The 14,459-nt window shown below is 46.7% G+C and overlaps 1 protein-coding gene and 1 long non-coding RNA gene across 4 annotated transcripts in view; one reads left to right on the forward strand and one right to left on the reverse strand.

The window, feature by feature from the left end:
- Positions 1-7,293, forward strand: part of EFNA3 (ephrin A3) — a 127,443-nt gene extending 120,150 nt beyond the window's left edge. For 2 of the 3 annotated variants that reach the window (XM_033923436.1, XM_033923434.1), the window contains exons 4-5: positions 2,432-2,509; positions 5,071-7,293. In XM_033923436.1, coding sequence (XP_033779327.1) covers positions 2,432-2,509; positions 5,071-5,192 — 200 coding nt within the window. In that variant the 3' untranslated portion in view covers positions 5,193-7,293. The remainder of the gene's footprint in view (positions 1-2,431; positions 2,510-5,070) is intronic. The other variant, XM_033923437.1, reaches the window with a different exon arrangement.
- Positions 1-14,459, reverse strand: part of LOC117349837 — a 93,955-nt gene that overhangs the window by 6,738 nt on the left and 72,758 nt on the right. The window lies entirely within an intron of this gene.

The raw sequence follows: 14,459 nt of genomic DNA on the forward strand, positions 1-14,459 counted from the left end.
AATCATCCACATAAAATAATTCCATCCACATAAAAGTAAATCATCCACATAAGAGCCTTAAAGGACCTGGTCAGCTAGGGATACAGGACCCAACACGGTCCGCGTTTTGACAAACTAGTCTTCTAACTAGGTCCTTTAAGGCTCTTATGTGGATGATTTACTTTTATGTGGATGGAATTATTTTATGTGGATGATTTTAGTGTACCTTTGGAATTTTGATACTTTCAAATAAAGTCCATTTGGGAACATCGTCACTCCAGAGTTTTTTTGGTTTACACAGACACTCATAACATTGACAGACTCTTGTGTACGTAACATACATGACATCTATTCTAGTGAAGGGAGTTTTTAAAATAAAGTAAAATTCGGAATCTCTCATGGCACACCTGGAATCTCTTCGGGGCCCACCACTGTGCCTTGGCACACAGTTTGAGAGACACTGGGCTAAGCCATGGACAGTCTCTAAAAACTAGTGAATGTACAGGGAATGGAGCAGCGTGGGGAGACTCAGAGCCCAGGGCTTACTTCATGAGTTGTTTTGATTTATAAATGCAATGTGTCAGATTAGCGTGGGCAGAAAGGATTTATTTTACCACTCGTTTTGGGTTGGATTTTGTTCCACTCAATACATTAATTCTGATCTGTATTGAGAAACTTGACTCGAGGTATAACAGGTACATCAGTGCTTTATCTGAGATAAAGCTGACTCCCCAGGTTTTTGCCCTGGTGTTTGAAGAAATGCCAATTATGTCTTGTGTTTTGTTAAGGGCCTAATAGCAAAATACCCAAGCTTTTTTGATCCACATCCCTTTAGGAGAATTTAAATGAGAGCTACTGGCATGCTTTTCACTATTTAAAAAAAGATAGTAATGAAATACCTGTGGGCTGAACAGTGAGGCAGAACTTTACAGGTAGGTTTGAAAATTCAGTTATAAATGCTGTTTTGTGGGAGTGAATTCTTTCAGAGAAGAGCAGACACAGAAGTGGCACCTTTCCAATGTAAATGTATCTTCCCTCCAAAATTTGGTGCAAAATCTGAGGCTAAAAAAAATACCTGTGGAGTTTGAAAAAAAGTGTTCCCAAAGGATGAAAAAATGAGTTTGTAGTAACTCCAGCAACCTGTAAATTAAAAACTTGGGAGATCACGCAGCTCGGACTCGATCACAGATCCATTATGCTGGGAAGGCTGGTCGGCAACTTAGAACATGAGAGAGAACCCCAGCTGCCTGGTAAATAGAATGGCCTTTCCTCGGGGTTATACACTGACCCCCAATTTAAGCTCTCATGAGGGACTGAACTCACAGTCCTACTGTCTCCTAGTTGGATGTGCATCCAAGGCTGCCCTGTAGACTAGCAGCTTCTGGATCAATGTCATATTGGTGTTTGAGCTGCCGACAGGTCCCCAGAGGAGGAGAGGAGAGGAAGTTGAGGTTATACTGGCGTTCTCTTGGAAACAAGTTAATTAGTGGGTCTCTATTTAACTTTACAACTTTTTTATCGAGTGTTACTGTTTTCCCTCCTCAGTCTTTCACCTACTGCGCTAATGATTTATTTTGACGTAGCCTTAAAATTAAACAGACCCTGCTCCAGCCCTAGCAGAGAAGAGGAGGAAGGAGAAAGCCAGAGAGAGAGAAACTGGAGGAAGGAAAATTGGGGAAGAGGGAGAGGAAAGCAGGGGCAAGGAGGAGAAAGGAAGAGAGTGGAGGATGTGGGAGCCTGTGAATCATTGGCTAATTCCTGTGGCATGGCCGTCTCCAAAGCTGCACGAGGTCAGCTCAAGTTCTGTTACTCTGTCATGGTACTGGATTCTGAAACTAAAGCAGTGCAGAGCAGCTTGCATACTCAGACCTACAGCTCCCTGTATGCCGCAGCAGGTGACACTCACCTGCGGCACCTCGTGCATTGCGCCTTCTGTATTGTGAGTGTCTGATCTTGAACCCCGGTGTTTGAAGGTGGTGGTGGTGGTGGCCCAAACTCAATAGGTACCTAGAAGGGACTGGAGGCAGGAAGGTCTGTTCATTTCTTTAGTGTTAATAAGTCTGCAAGGAATGTAAAATGGGGAAGAGGGCAGGGCGTGGAGGGTCCCAGCCCATATGATGGTTGATCCATGCTGTATACTCCACTAGGCGTATTGCCAAAGGACTTCCAAGAAATGAAGGATCATGGGAAAATTGGCACCAATATTAAGACAGAGCAGGTGGTCTCCAACTTCTGCCAGAAGGGGAATTAGGAGAAAAGCAAAACAAATAGACAAGAAAACAGAAATATAGAATCTGTTTTGGCAGGGTCTTAGGAATTTGCTCATTGGGTTGCCTTGGCAACCATCGTCACTTCTTGCTCCCTTTGGAGCCACTTGGGAATTGGACCTGAGCGGGTTTGAGCCCCCCTTAGTCAGGCTGCTACTTACAGCCTCTTTTTTCTTCTTTTTTAGCCTCACATTCTGGAGAAAAGCTCTCCCCAACTCTCCCACCATACACAATAGGCCCCGAAGTAAAGATTGAGGATCTAGGTGAGTAGATTTCGGCTGTGTTCTCTTTTATTTTGCTATAGAGTGACAAGTTCCTTCAGTAACTAGAAGAAGCTTGCGTTTCCTCAGAGCCTACATTTCTGCACCATTCCCTGTAGCACCTCCTGCGGGGAGAGGCTAGAACTGCAGGAGCTGTGTGCCCCCACGGCCAGCACTTCTGTGCTATTCCCTACATCAGCTAGGACTGAAGGGTTGCATTTCTTACAACAATATCTGCTTTATCTAAAGGAAGCGAGGCTATAACATTTGAGTGGAGAGAAATGAATTATGGGGCGTACTCTGCCCTTTGGCCTTCGGCACGGCAGCACTAACACTGTGTACATTCCTAAAGCAAATAGCCGCTTTGTTCCCCCCTTCCAGCCCTCTGTGTTATTTGTTTTTGATTTAAAATGTTTGATCTCGCTTTGGCAGGAGAAAGAGCCTCGCTTTGGTTCCTATGGTAGAGATCAGTGCAGGACAACACCTACAGGGTAAAAGACTGAGAATCCCCTACCAGGAATCTGTCCATTCATGTCAAAGAGTGTGGGTGCCAGATTTTCATAGCAGAGCCTAGCTCTGCTGAGTGGGCTGCCTCCCCCCCCCATCCCTACTCGCTTAGAAGTGGTAGAGTGAGTCTCCTGTAGTATTGGCAGGGAGGGCAGCTAAAGACCTGGCTATATCTCACTGCTGCACCCAGTACAAGCTCTTCTGAAGAGGTCACTTCGACTGCTAGAAGCATTGAGCTGGAAAGGCCTCAGAATGCCATCTAGGACGCTAGAGTGGAAAGGGACCATCAACTTGTCACTGGGTCTGAAATCTGTCCTGGAGAGCACCAGCCAGGTTTTCAGGGTATTGGTAATGAGAGAGATTCTGTTGCATCCACTTTGGAGTCAGTACGCTAGGCGTTTGATCTCGACCCGCGAACCAGGTCTTGCAGAAAGCCACACGTTTTTTCCCTTGCTCCTACTTAGCAGAGGAACACAGAACCCCCTAGAGTTTTATTTGTGCAGAAAGGTACACTGTCAAAAGTGCGCCAACAATCCCACCCAGACAAATGCGTGCCGCCGTATTGCCTTCACTTCGGGGTGAAATTGTAAGTAGATTGGGGGGGATTTTCAGCAATGGTGTAATGGAGTGCATGTTGGCATTCCCCTGATTGTAGTGGGGGGGTCCCTACACACACACCCTCGCAGCGGAAAATGGAAATTTTCCAGTTCGCGTGAGAACGGGAATTGTAAATGTAGTGTGGGGGTTCCCCACACACACCTCTCAACGAGAGCGCAAGTGTATCGGTGAGGGGTTCCCCCCAACTCCCCCTCAGAGCACAAGCAATAGGGTGGCGCGCAAGTCAGCGGGCCAATGTCCAGCGCACTTTTGATGGGTCTCTGCTTTTTTGGTGGCTTCGGTGCCTTGAGACCCTTTTGGAGGGGGTTTCTGCCTGGGAAAGGGAGCAGTTCCCGCAGAGCCAGACTGCAGCTTCACATGGCAAGCTTTGGGTGGACCTGTGGAGCCAGCCAGCTGTGTGCCACCATCAGAGCTCGGGGTCTGTCCCCCTGGGAGCATGCCTCCTGAACTTGTCCGAGGCTTAAGCGCAGGCTTTTTACGCCCTAAGAGCCCTCGGGATATCGGGGCACAGGCTGTATTTTCCCACTCCCGGTCACGTGGCAAAGTTCCAAGGGGGTGGAGGTTTTGGTTGGGGTCTGTTCAGCCGGCAGCCTGAAGATTGGACTGTTTGGAGAAAGGGGGAACATGATAGAAACATTCAAATACATCACGGGCCACATTTGCAATTAGAAAAGCGGTAGGGCATTTTTACTTGGATAACTTCTACTGACCTGGTCTAGCCACTGTTGGAAATAGGGCTTTGACTGCTTAGGGCCACTGTGTTCTTATGCCAACTGCTGATTTTTCAGTGGATTATCCAGCTAGTGCCAGGGCAGCCTGGGAATAGAGCTACAGTTTAGCCATAGACCAGCGCTGTTCAGCACTGCTACCAGATAACTCAAATACGGGCCAGTGCTGGCCCTCTAAGAATAACACTAAATGCTGTAGGCTAGTATGACTGTGGAGTAGAGAATGACACGGGGACAAATTTGTTCCCATCCCATCCCCGTGAGTTTTGTCGCTGCCCCTGCCCCGTTCCTATAAGCTCTGCCTTAACTGCACAAGCCTCAAACACGTATGATTTTAAAGTGTTTGAGGCTTGTACAGATGAGGACGGAGCTTGCAGAAACGGGGCAGGGACAGATGGGAAGATGAGTTCCCGGGGGGACGGGGGAAAATTTGTCCCCGTGTCATTCTCTACTGTGGAGTTTTGAATATTGCTGCCGACAGTGTATAATAAAATTGAACACACAAATATCATTTAAAGGTGTAGGATTGCATAAACTAAGTCACCGATGTATTACATATTCCCTGGAAAAAACTTTCATAGAACTATATTCCCAGTTACGAAGAGCAAGTACAATATTTATTAATTTCTCTCTAGGGCTGCTTTGATTTTTCTTGCCCTTCCTCTGCTCGATCCAAAATAACTAACTTTTTTATTTCTCACCTTCCTTTAGATAACTTTAACCCTGAAATTCCCAAACTGGAGAAGAGCATCAGCGGGACCAGCCCCAAGCGGGAGCACCTACATGTGACTGTGGCTATCTCACTCTTTTTAATGACGTTTCTGGCCTCTTAGCTCTGCTGCCACCGGAGAAACAGATCCGGAGGCCTTCAGAAACCAATGAAAAGGACTGAAAAATACACTAAGTGAAAGGTGGAGAAAGTTGACGTGAAGGTGAAGACGTCCCGCAGTAGGACAGGATGTAGTCTTGGGAGTTCCCCTACCCTTTTCCACTTTGCTTTAATTACTTCTAGACTTCCTGCTTGACGCGAGATCTGGAAGAGAATGGAGCGGATGGGATAGAGGACCGAGTCGCATCTGGAATCGATGGGGGCGCTTTGAAAATGCAGCTCACACCTCACAGCAAGTGTGGGTGGGGGTGGGGGGATGGGAAGTAATCCTGTTTGCAAGAATCTTCTTTCTCCTTCCCTGGGGATGATAGGAAGGGAGAGGCAATGCAGAGAGAGCAGCTGGAGAACTCGTTGCCAAAGGCAGACTGATCGTACCTGGAGGCAGGACACCCTGCTGATTTTGCTAGGAGGATTGCTTCAGAAGCACACCTGCTCTCTAGTGGACCACAGCTGCTTGAAGAAATCAAGGTTCGAGACCATAAAACCATCCTTTTTGACAAGCATTCATTAGGTTCTGAGTGCCTACTGCTCTGTCTTGGCGTAGAGGTGGGCTGGCCAGCAGAGCCCCTCCCAATTGTCAAATGGTGCCCTCCCCTTTCCCTGGCTACTCCAATACCATCCCTGTTTCTTGAAAGTGCCAGCTCCTGCCATCTTCACCAAGTTCTGCAAAAAAGGAGGCCTGTTGCATTTTATTTCACTGACTTCTGTTACATGGATAGGGATAAGTAATGAACTGAAGGATATCTGGGGGGGTGGAACAGCCAGTGGGATGCATGTTCTGTGCTCTGCTGAAGAGCCCAGTGTGCACTTTACTGGCTGGTCCTGCTGGCCAATAACTGATTTTAAACCAGTAAGCTGAACTGGGGGTGTCGCACACAGTGACCTCACTCCAAGGCACAGGAGAGAAGTGAGAGCTTGGTCATGGTTTTACTGCATAGCAGGTCGGCGACTGGTGGAAAGGGAGGGGCTCCCTGCAGTTTGATTCCTTGTCATGATCCGAGTGTATCACTTGGACTTGTTCCTCAGCGGGCATATAGGGACCTCCTCACCGGGGTCATCCTGTAGCCATTTTCTGCAGCCAGTCTGTTCCTAGTTTGAACAGGATAAATGTGCTTGTCATGAATCGCAGCTGACTTGAGCTGATTTTGTTGCCCTTCTACCTTACTTGCTTTTCTTTTGGGCTGGGGCCACAGCCACCCAGTCATCGGGAACCCCATCCGCTTCATGTCCCTCAAGTCTCTCTCAGACTGGGCTCCAGTAGAGCTCTTGAGAGTGTCAGAGAAAGGTGGAAGGAGAACATTGCAGGGAAAGATGCAGCTAAGTCCTAGAATCCATCCCAGATGAGTTGGGGGGGATTGCTGGGCGGGAAAGCAAACTCCGTGGACAAGAGGCGCAAAGTCCTTTGTTGCACTGTGTGTGTGCCTACCTTGGTCCCTGCCCTTGGTGCTTTATAGTCCTCCTGACTGCACGCAGAATTGACTGGAATCGTGTCATCTTTCCATGTAATGCCGACACGCTGATTTGGCAGTACTCGGTAGAGAGCAGGGGGTGCACCAAAACCCCCGCTTAACTTACAGCCACTTGCTGATTGGACCCTGTCTCCCACTGGCAATAAAGCAGTACATAATGGCAGGATTTGGGAGTGGGGCCAGCCCATGCTTCCCCTTCAGCTGGGATAAGGTGTCTCTGTGCATATCATTGAGATAAACATATAAATATATATATATATATAAAGAGAGATTCTCTCTATTCATGTATACAGATGAATATGTATAAATGTAGCTTCCAATGAATAAGTAGCCTGTAAATACATTTTTTTTCAGTGTTTTATTTGTGTTACTTTGTGGGGGGGTTTCCTCGTCTTCTGTGAAGACTGACCTATGCAAAGCACAGACACTTTTTGGGGAGCAGAAAAACAAAACAACTTTTTAAAAACTGCTTTGGCTGTGATTTTCATATTCTGCTGTTAGTCTACAAAAATAAAATGTATATAAAAAAAAAAGATAAGGAAAACACGGCTCTGGTTGGTTTCTCTGCACTTCAATGTCAAATGTCCACCACAGGAGGGCGTAGTTTTCACCACAACCTGCATTTCAGGTCACCCAGCTCGCTTTGTTGCGACTGCCATTCCTTTCAGCTCTGTGCATTCTGCATTTTCCCCAATCTTCCCCCTTGTATTGTACCCAAGCTTTGTGCACCATACCGGAAACTGTTTGGGGGAGGGGAGTTATTAGGACATGCACTTCCACACATACTTCACATATGCTTACATCTGCTCCCGTGGTTGGATTTTAGGCACAATTCTATCAGCTTTTATGTGGCTATCTCAAAACTCCTGGACTCGTGAGCTAAGCATGCTATAAAAAAGCCAGTTTGTCTTCGCTAACTCCCCATAAGATCTTCCATTATAGTATCATGGCCAGCAGACCAAGGATGGCTGACTTGTATATGTTATTGTACAACCAAGTTTTAGTCGTATGCAAAAAGAGCCTATAATCTGCAATCTGGGAGGGGAAGGGAGGGCAGTATTGAAACTGCTCCCAAGCCTTCTGAGAGGTATTGCCCTGACGACTTCCCTTTGCTTCTTGCCTAGACTGGATTTCCAAGAAGGAATCTTTCTTTCTCGGCTGATAATCCTCCATCCCAAAGATCTCCCCTCCTTCCTTATCAGGTAGTGGCTGAAGCCTGCACCTCTTTAACCCTTGAGCTGCTGCTTACATGCTTTTCTGTAGCTCAGTGGTTCTCAACCCAGCCTTTGGACTGCAGCCATCTAGACAGGCCTTCTGGGGTGGCCTAATGGTAGAGCTGCTACCTCACCACCCTGCGGTTGTGGGATCGAATCCCAGTGCTGCTGCTTGTGACCCTGGGCAAGTCACCTAATCCTCTATTTCCCTGGATACAAAATAACCTGTATATATGTAAACTGCTTTGAATGTGTAACCACAAAAAGTTGGTATACAAGTCCCATTCCCCCTATATGTTGAATCAGTGTGTCTGAGGCAATTGTGGGTACCAACTTATATGGCCTCCAAACTACCACCTTACACCCCAAAACTGGCAGCTTTGCTCGCAAGAAGAAAAAAAGACTATACACACCTTCAGGACACTCCCTCTGCCTTTAGAATGCCCAGAAAAGTCCCTACTCACACTACCTACCCTGCCTCTGGAACCAACTACCACCTCACCTACTAAAATGGTGTGTGGTCTTCATCATAAGGCATATGGGGTCAAACTTAAAGATCTCAATCTGTATACTTTGGAGGAAAGGCGGCAGAGGGGAGCAATGATAGAGATGTTTAAATACCTATGTGGCGTAAATTTGCACAAGTCGATCCTCTTTCATCTGAAAGGAAGCTCTGGAATGAAGTTAAGAGGTGATAGGCTCAGGAGTAATCTAAGAAAATACTTTTTTACAGAAAGGGTGGTGGATGTGTGGAACAGTCTCCCGGAAGAGGTGGTAGAGACACAGACTGTGTGTGATTTCAAGAAAGCCTGGGATAGTCACTTGGGATCTCTTAGAGAGAGGAAGAGATCATGGTTACTGCGGATGGGCAGACTGGATGGGCCATTTGGCCTTTATCTGCCATCATGTTTCTCGCATCAGATCACTACTGAACTTCAGGAAGGCAATAAAAACTCACCTCTTCCTCTAATCTTCCAGGAAATAGCTCCAGTCTAATACCGCTGTCTACGCACAAGATCAACCATCACTAATACCACCATGCCCTGCCACATCTTCTCATGCGCTGTTACATATTACTGACACTATACCATACTCAGCATATATTATCATTCACAGTTATGTATTGTCCTACCAGGCCATGCATTGTTACGTTCCTTTATGTATTGTCTGCCATACCATAATCTACTGCCATGCTCTTAGTTATTGCAATGTCATACCAAACTCATAACATCACCACCACTGTATGAGGTCTTGTCCTGTCATATCCTATTAAGTATTGCCATGCTTATTGAGTACTTTCATGCTCCCCGATGTCTTGCCCTATCATGTCATGATCCATATAATATGCTCTACATTACTATACCCTTTTATGTTTTATGATGTATGTAAATTTGAAACCCCTTCTGAGCTCTTCTGGGAGGATGGGATATAAGGAACCCCTGCAAACGAGCAAGGACTGGTCTGCACACCGAACTATATTGGGATAGAATCTGGAAGGAGCCTCTTTTGCATCAGTAGAAGGAGATCCTGGGAACTGCTTAAACTATGGAGGAAAAGAATGCTGTGCCCGCTCCCCCAAACAATAATTCCTTCAGGATCAGCCACACGTGTGACAATGTCAGCAAATCCTAATCCCAGAACAAGGCATGTATGTCCGAAGATGCAGCTCATTGGTGTCCCTCCCTTTGACATCCTGTTGAATCTCTGTCCTCTATTAGGATAGAAGCTGTGCTTTGGGTCCCAAGGAGGGGTCTCTGAAAGGTAAAGGAGATCCCCCAAAGGCACAGATCACAGAAGGAGACGGAAACTAGGGATCAAACTCCAGTCAAGAAGTTGGAGGTTTAGGCAATTAAGACTCTGTTATTGTCCTTGTCAAGTCTTTGTTTTCCTGCATCAGACACTCAGTATGAGCAGCACATGGGAGACAATGACACAGCCCTTCCTGAAGCACCCAAGGACCCAGCTATGCTGGTTTGTCCTCGGGCTTGGATTTGTGGCATGTGGCTCCTGGAATCGGCATAGCAGCACAGCCCAGAACTGAAAAATTCTTGCAAGCTTTCGGCAGTTTTCATGCCTTAAGCTCTGCTCCATAGCTGTTTCTTGAGTGAGTATATGTTGATTCTCCTGTGCTCAGACATTGCTTAGAGCAGGACTTCCAGTCTGAATGTGCATCATAGCCATGTGTAATAGAAATAGCCCACAGCCACATCCCATCTGTAGCGTCTGATGCCAGAGACAGGTTGAGGCACGCCGTGGGAGCCTGAGCCCTCCTTACACATCTCGAAATAAACACAAGAAGAAAGGAAGGCTGAGCACAGGCTGACTCTGACCTCCTTCCATGCCTAAGCCATGTTCTTGGTCTGCACCAGGCTTGACTAAGGTCGAGAGGCTGGACTATGTACAGACCTGGGAGATTGCTGTATTGGGGTCAGGTGGGGAGATCTGACTCAGCACCTCTCCCCCCCCCCCCCCTTAGTAAGTGAAGGAAGGATTCTGCCGCTGACTTGGCTGTGACTCACGTGTGCTGCAACCTTTTATTCAGCTTTTTCTTCCAGTTTCCTTGAGGAAATCAGAAGTGCAAAATCCTAGATGAAGTGAACCTAAACCAGAACCGAGTTAGCCTGTTCTAGCTGGGGTTGTCGGCTTGCCCTGTGTTTCTGATCCAGCCTTGATTTTGCCGCTTGTATTCGCTACAAAAGGGTTGGATTTTCAGGATGTCTCTAAGAATATTCTTGATAGAGATTTACTCACATGCTACCTCTTTTGAGGAGTGAAAGATCATCCTAGTGGTTAAACACTGGACTGAGAACCAGATCAGCTGCTCTTCGCGATCTCAAACAAGTCACTGAACTTTTCACTGCCTCAGGTACAAACTTAGGTGCCTATTTACTAAGCCACATTTAACTAGCCCAGCTTGCCAGATTCACTAACCTGGGCTCATGAATCCATGCATTCTGACTGCAGCAGTGCAGACAGTGGACACTAAGTCATGCCAACTATCTTTTAAATAATTGGACTGCCGCTTACAAAAAAAATATCCCCCATCCCACCTCAGAACCTAGAAGGCAGGTTTTCAGGATATCCCCAATGACTTCGATCTTGACAACCTAACCTGTTTGCAGCTCTCAGGGACTGGTCTTGTGTAGAGAATGACACGGGGACAAATTTTTCCCGGTCCTACGCGTTCTTTTCCTGTCCCTGCCCCATTCCTGCAAGCTCCGTCCTCATCTGCACAAGCCTCAAACACTTTAAAATCATAAGTGTTCGAGGCTTGTGCGGTTAAGGCAGAGCCTACAGGAATGGGGCAGAGACAAGGAGAGCAACAAAACTCATGGAGATGGGATGGGGAAATTGTATTCCAGCGAGAATGGGGACCATATCTGGCGAAGGACATAAGAAGACTTGAAGCGGTCCAGAGGAGGGCGACGAAAAAGATAGGAGGTTTGCACCAAAAGATGTAGGAGAGTCTGAAAGCCCTGAATATGTATACCCTAGGGAAGGAGGGAGATATGATTCAGACGTTCAAATACTTGAAAGGTATTAATGCTATGTTTTGCCTCCCCGGCTGCTTCAGGAAGGCATTTTTACGCCTTCCTGAAGCATCCGATGGGGAGAAACAGCGTTATGTCATAGGCTTGCTGAAGTGTTGAAGGTTCCATGAATATATCTTTATTAAGGAAAGAAATTAGATATTGCATTATGGGAGAAATATTGCTAAGATGTTCGGTGACGATGTCTACTGGCTTCATCAGAACGTTTCAAATATCTGAAGGACCCTGTAGAAAAGACTCTGTTCTAATGCTGCCTGGATCATCCATCCCTCCACCTGGGAGTATGGGAGAAACAAGCTTCAAAGCTGATGACATGTTGTTGTTGTTTTTCCTGTGGGTCTGACCTAAAACCTAAGATGATGTATCCCATCTCTGCTCAGTTACTGCCCGGTTAACCCATCTATTAAGTGCCAAAACAGTTCTCTGCTGTTGAGGTGAGTCGCAGGCACAGAGCCATGCCAAAACTCCCTACCTTCGCCCCACCGCGGCCCTGCTCTACTGCAGGTGCGGCTCTAATCCTGGTGACCTGGGAGAGAGAAGAGCAGCAGCAGCACCACACTATCTAAACAGCAGCTCTAGAGAAAAAAACCCAAGTGTGATTAATGAAATTTGCTGAGTAGCAGACAGCCCTGCTCTGAAAACAAGTTATCCAAAAGAAATATTAAGTGGCCACACAAAGGCTCTTTGTGCATCTGATCACATCCTCTTGTTGAGTCATGGGCTTGCTCACCTTTGCACTTCATAGCTTGGGAGCTGCACTGGTTCTTAACCTTGGAGGTACTGAACCCCACCAGTTTCATATGCGTGTTCACCGAACCCTTCGTTATTGGAAAAATAAAATATGATTTTTACAAATTCAAAACATAGGTATACAGTGAGGGAAAAAATAAGATCAATTTTGAAAACAAAAAAGTTCTCCTATATTTCGAATAATAATAACCTAATAATGAAATTTACTGCAAATCAGTGTGACTTCTGCTGTTGATTGATACACGATCAGTCTTGATCAAAATCACTGAATAACTGATAGATGATTGAACGTGACTGAAGCGCTATATGAGTCGGAGGTGTGTTTTGACCTCCGCCAAACCCGCGAGACTGACTCACCGAACCCCTGGGGTTCAGTCGAACCCAGGTTAAGAACCACTGAGTTAGAGGATCTTTGTGTGCAGTCTCCTGAAGTGCTCTACAGTGTTCCCCTGGTCAGTCGTGGTATTCCCCGACCTGGACTTCCTGTGCTAAAGTCGGGCTTCACCAATCGGAGCATACCGCAAGTGATTTCCTTCACTCGCCAGCGCTCCAGCTACCCTATCCTGCCTCCCCAGGTGAAACCCGTATTCGCGTTTTTTCGATATTCACGGGGGTTCCTGGAACGGAACCCCCGCGAATATCAGGGGAGTACTGTACTGTGTGCCTTATCCTATCCTGTGATCGCATCTGCCTACCCCCTGCCACCTCATACTTACCTGGGCCAAGTTTCTCTGATCTACTTGCTAGGTGAGTTGGGGAAGGGTAGCAGAGAGAGGTAGCTAGAGGGAACAGGCTTTCTAATTGTGTATTTTGGCCACTTCTCTTGAGCTCTTGGAGGAGATTTAAAAGAAAAGAGAAAAGTGAAGAAAATGAGGGAAAGAGAACAGAGAGACTGAAAATGATGTAATCCAAGCCAGTAAACCGGAAAGAGCCGGAGCTCATTAAAAGAACCGAGTTGATGTTTTGAAGCCCACTTAGGGGATGACAACTCCAAAATGAAGAACAAAGCACGATGCTTTGTGGAAAATGCATACCTTTCTCATGTAGTATTTGGCAGAGCCCAGGTATTTCAAAAAGGTAGAGAGTGAAAAAAAAATATGTCATTGTTTTGAAAATATGCAACCAGGAATAATTAGCGAGTTTCCCAAACCCAGAATCATAACTTGTGGGCAATTAACTGTACCCTGTGGTTTGTCTCATTGGAGAGACAGTTCCAGAGTGGGTGTTAATCCTGTCCGGGAACAACGAGCCCTTTATTACTGAGTTATCACGTTCAATAAAGCGTATGCTGATGGGCAAAGCCTTGGCCAGCCTTTGAGGAGGGTGAGCTGGCTGGTTGACAAGGGCTGTCCTGGATGCTGCCAGTATTATCAGCTGAAGTGGGTCAGGCCGTGGTAGTGATGGTTGAGCGAATACGAAAGAGACCACTACGGCTAGGGAGCCCAGCTTCAGAGTCCGCACCTTTTAAAAGGATTAACTGTTTCTGTGCCAGTGGCATTGATATTATCCGTTACCTAAGCACCTGTCACAAGCAAAGAGCAGTGGCCACAGTGTATCAGGGCCCTGAGCCTGGACATGTGGAAGATGGGGTGGCAGGCAGAAGAGGAATGTTGTCTGCCCTGAGGAGCAGGGGAATGAGTGGCCAGCTTAGCAAGCCCCCTCACCCCCCCCCTCCCAGTGCCCTAACTAGCATGCCTACTCATACCATATACCCCATCTAAGGCCTTTAGATCATCAAACTCAAACCAACACGTTTGTCATGCCATCTTTTCTGTTCAGGGTCCCTCCTGGCATCTCTTCAGCTACAAGCTTCACTAGACTCAAATTGGATCTTAAACCTTCGGAACTCACAGATGTTTGCGCTGTAGCTAGGATTGCCCCATAAGTCTAAGCAAATACTATGGCCTCTCTTTTATGTCAGCCCTATCCATTCTACTATCACACATTGTAGTTCTCCCCCCCCCCCCCCCCCACCCTTCTCTGTCATGTCTTGTCTTGTCTAACTGACTTTAAACAATTTTCTCTACCCTGATAAAGATTGTAAGCAAGGTCTATCCAATGGTTGGGATAGCAAATCCTAATAAAACTTGAAAAAAGAGGCAGAGGAAAGGGAAGGAGGGGGGAGAAAGGTGTCTGAAGAATGATGGGGGAAGGCAAATATTTGGGGGGAGAAAGGGGGTCACTATTTTTTCTTATTGCCTACCCTCGTTGGACAAGGGCAGAGGAG

This window comes from Geotrypetes seraphini, chromosome 16 (genome assembly GCF_902459505.1).
Source record: "Geotrypetes seraphini chromosome 16, aGeoSer1.1, whole genome shotgun sequence".
Lineage (NCBI taxonomy): Eukaryota > Metazoa > Chordata > Amphibia > Gymnophiona > Dermophiidae > Geotrypetes > Geotrypetes seraphini.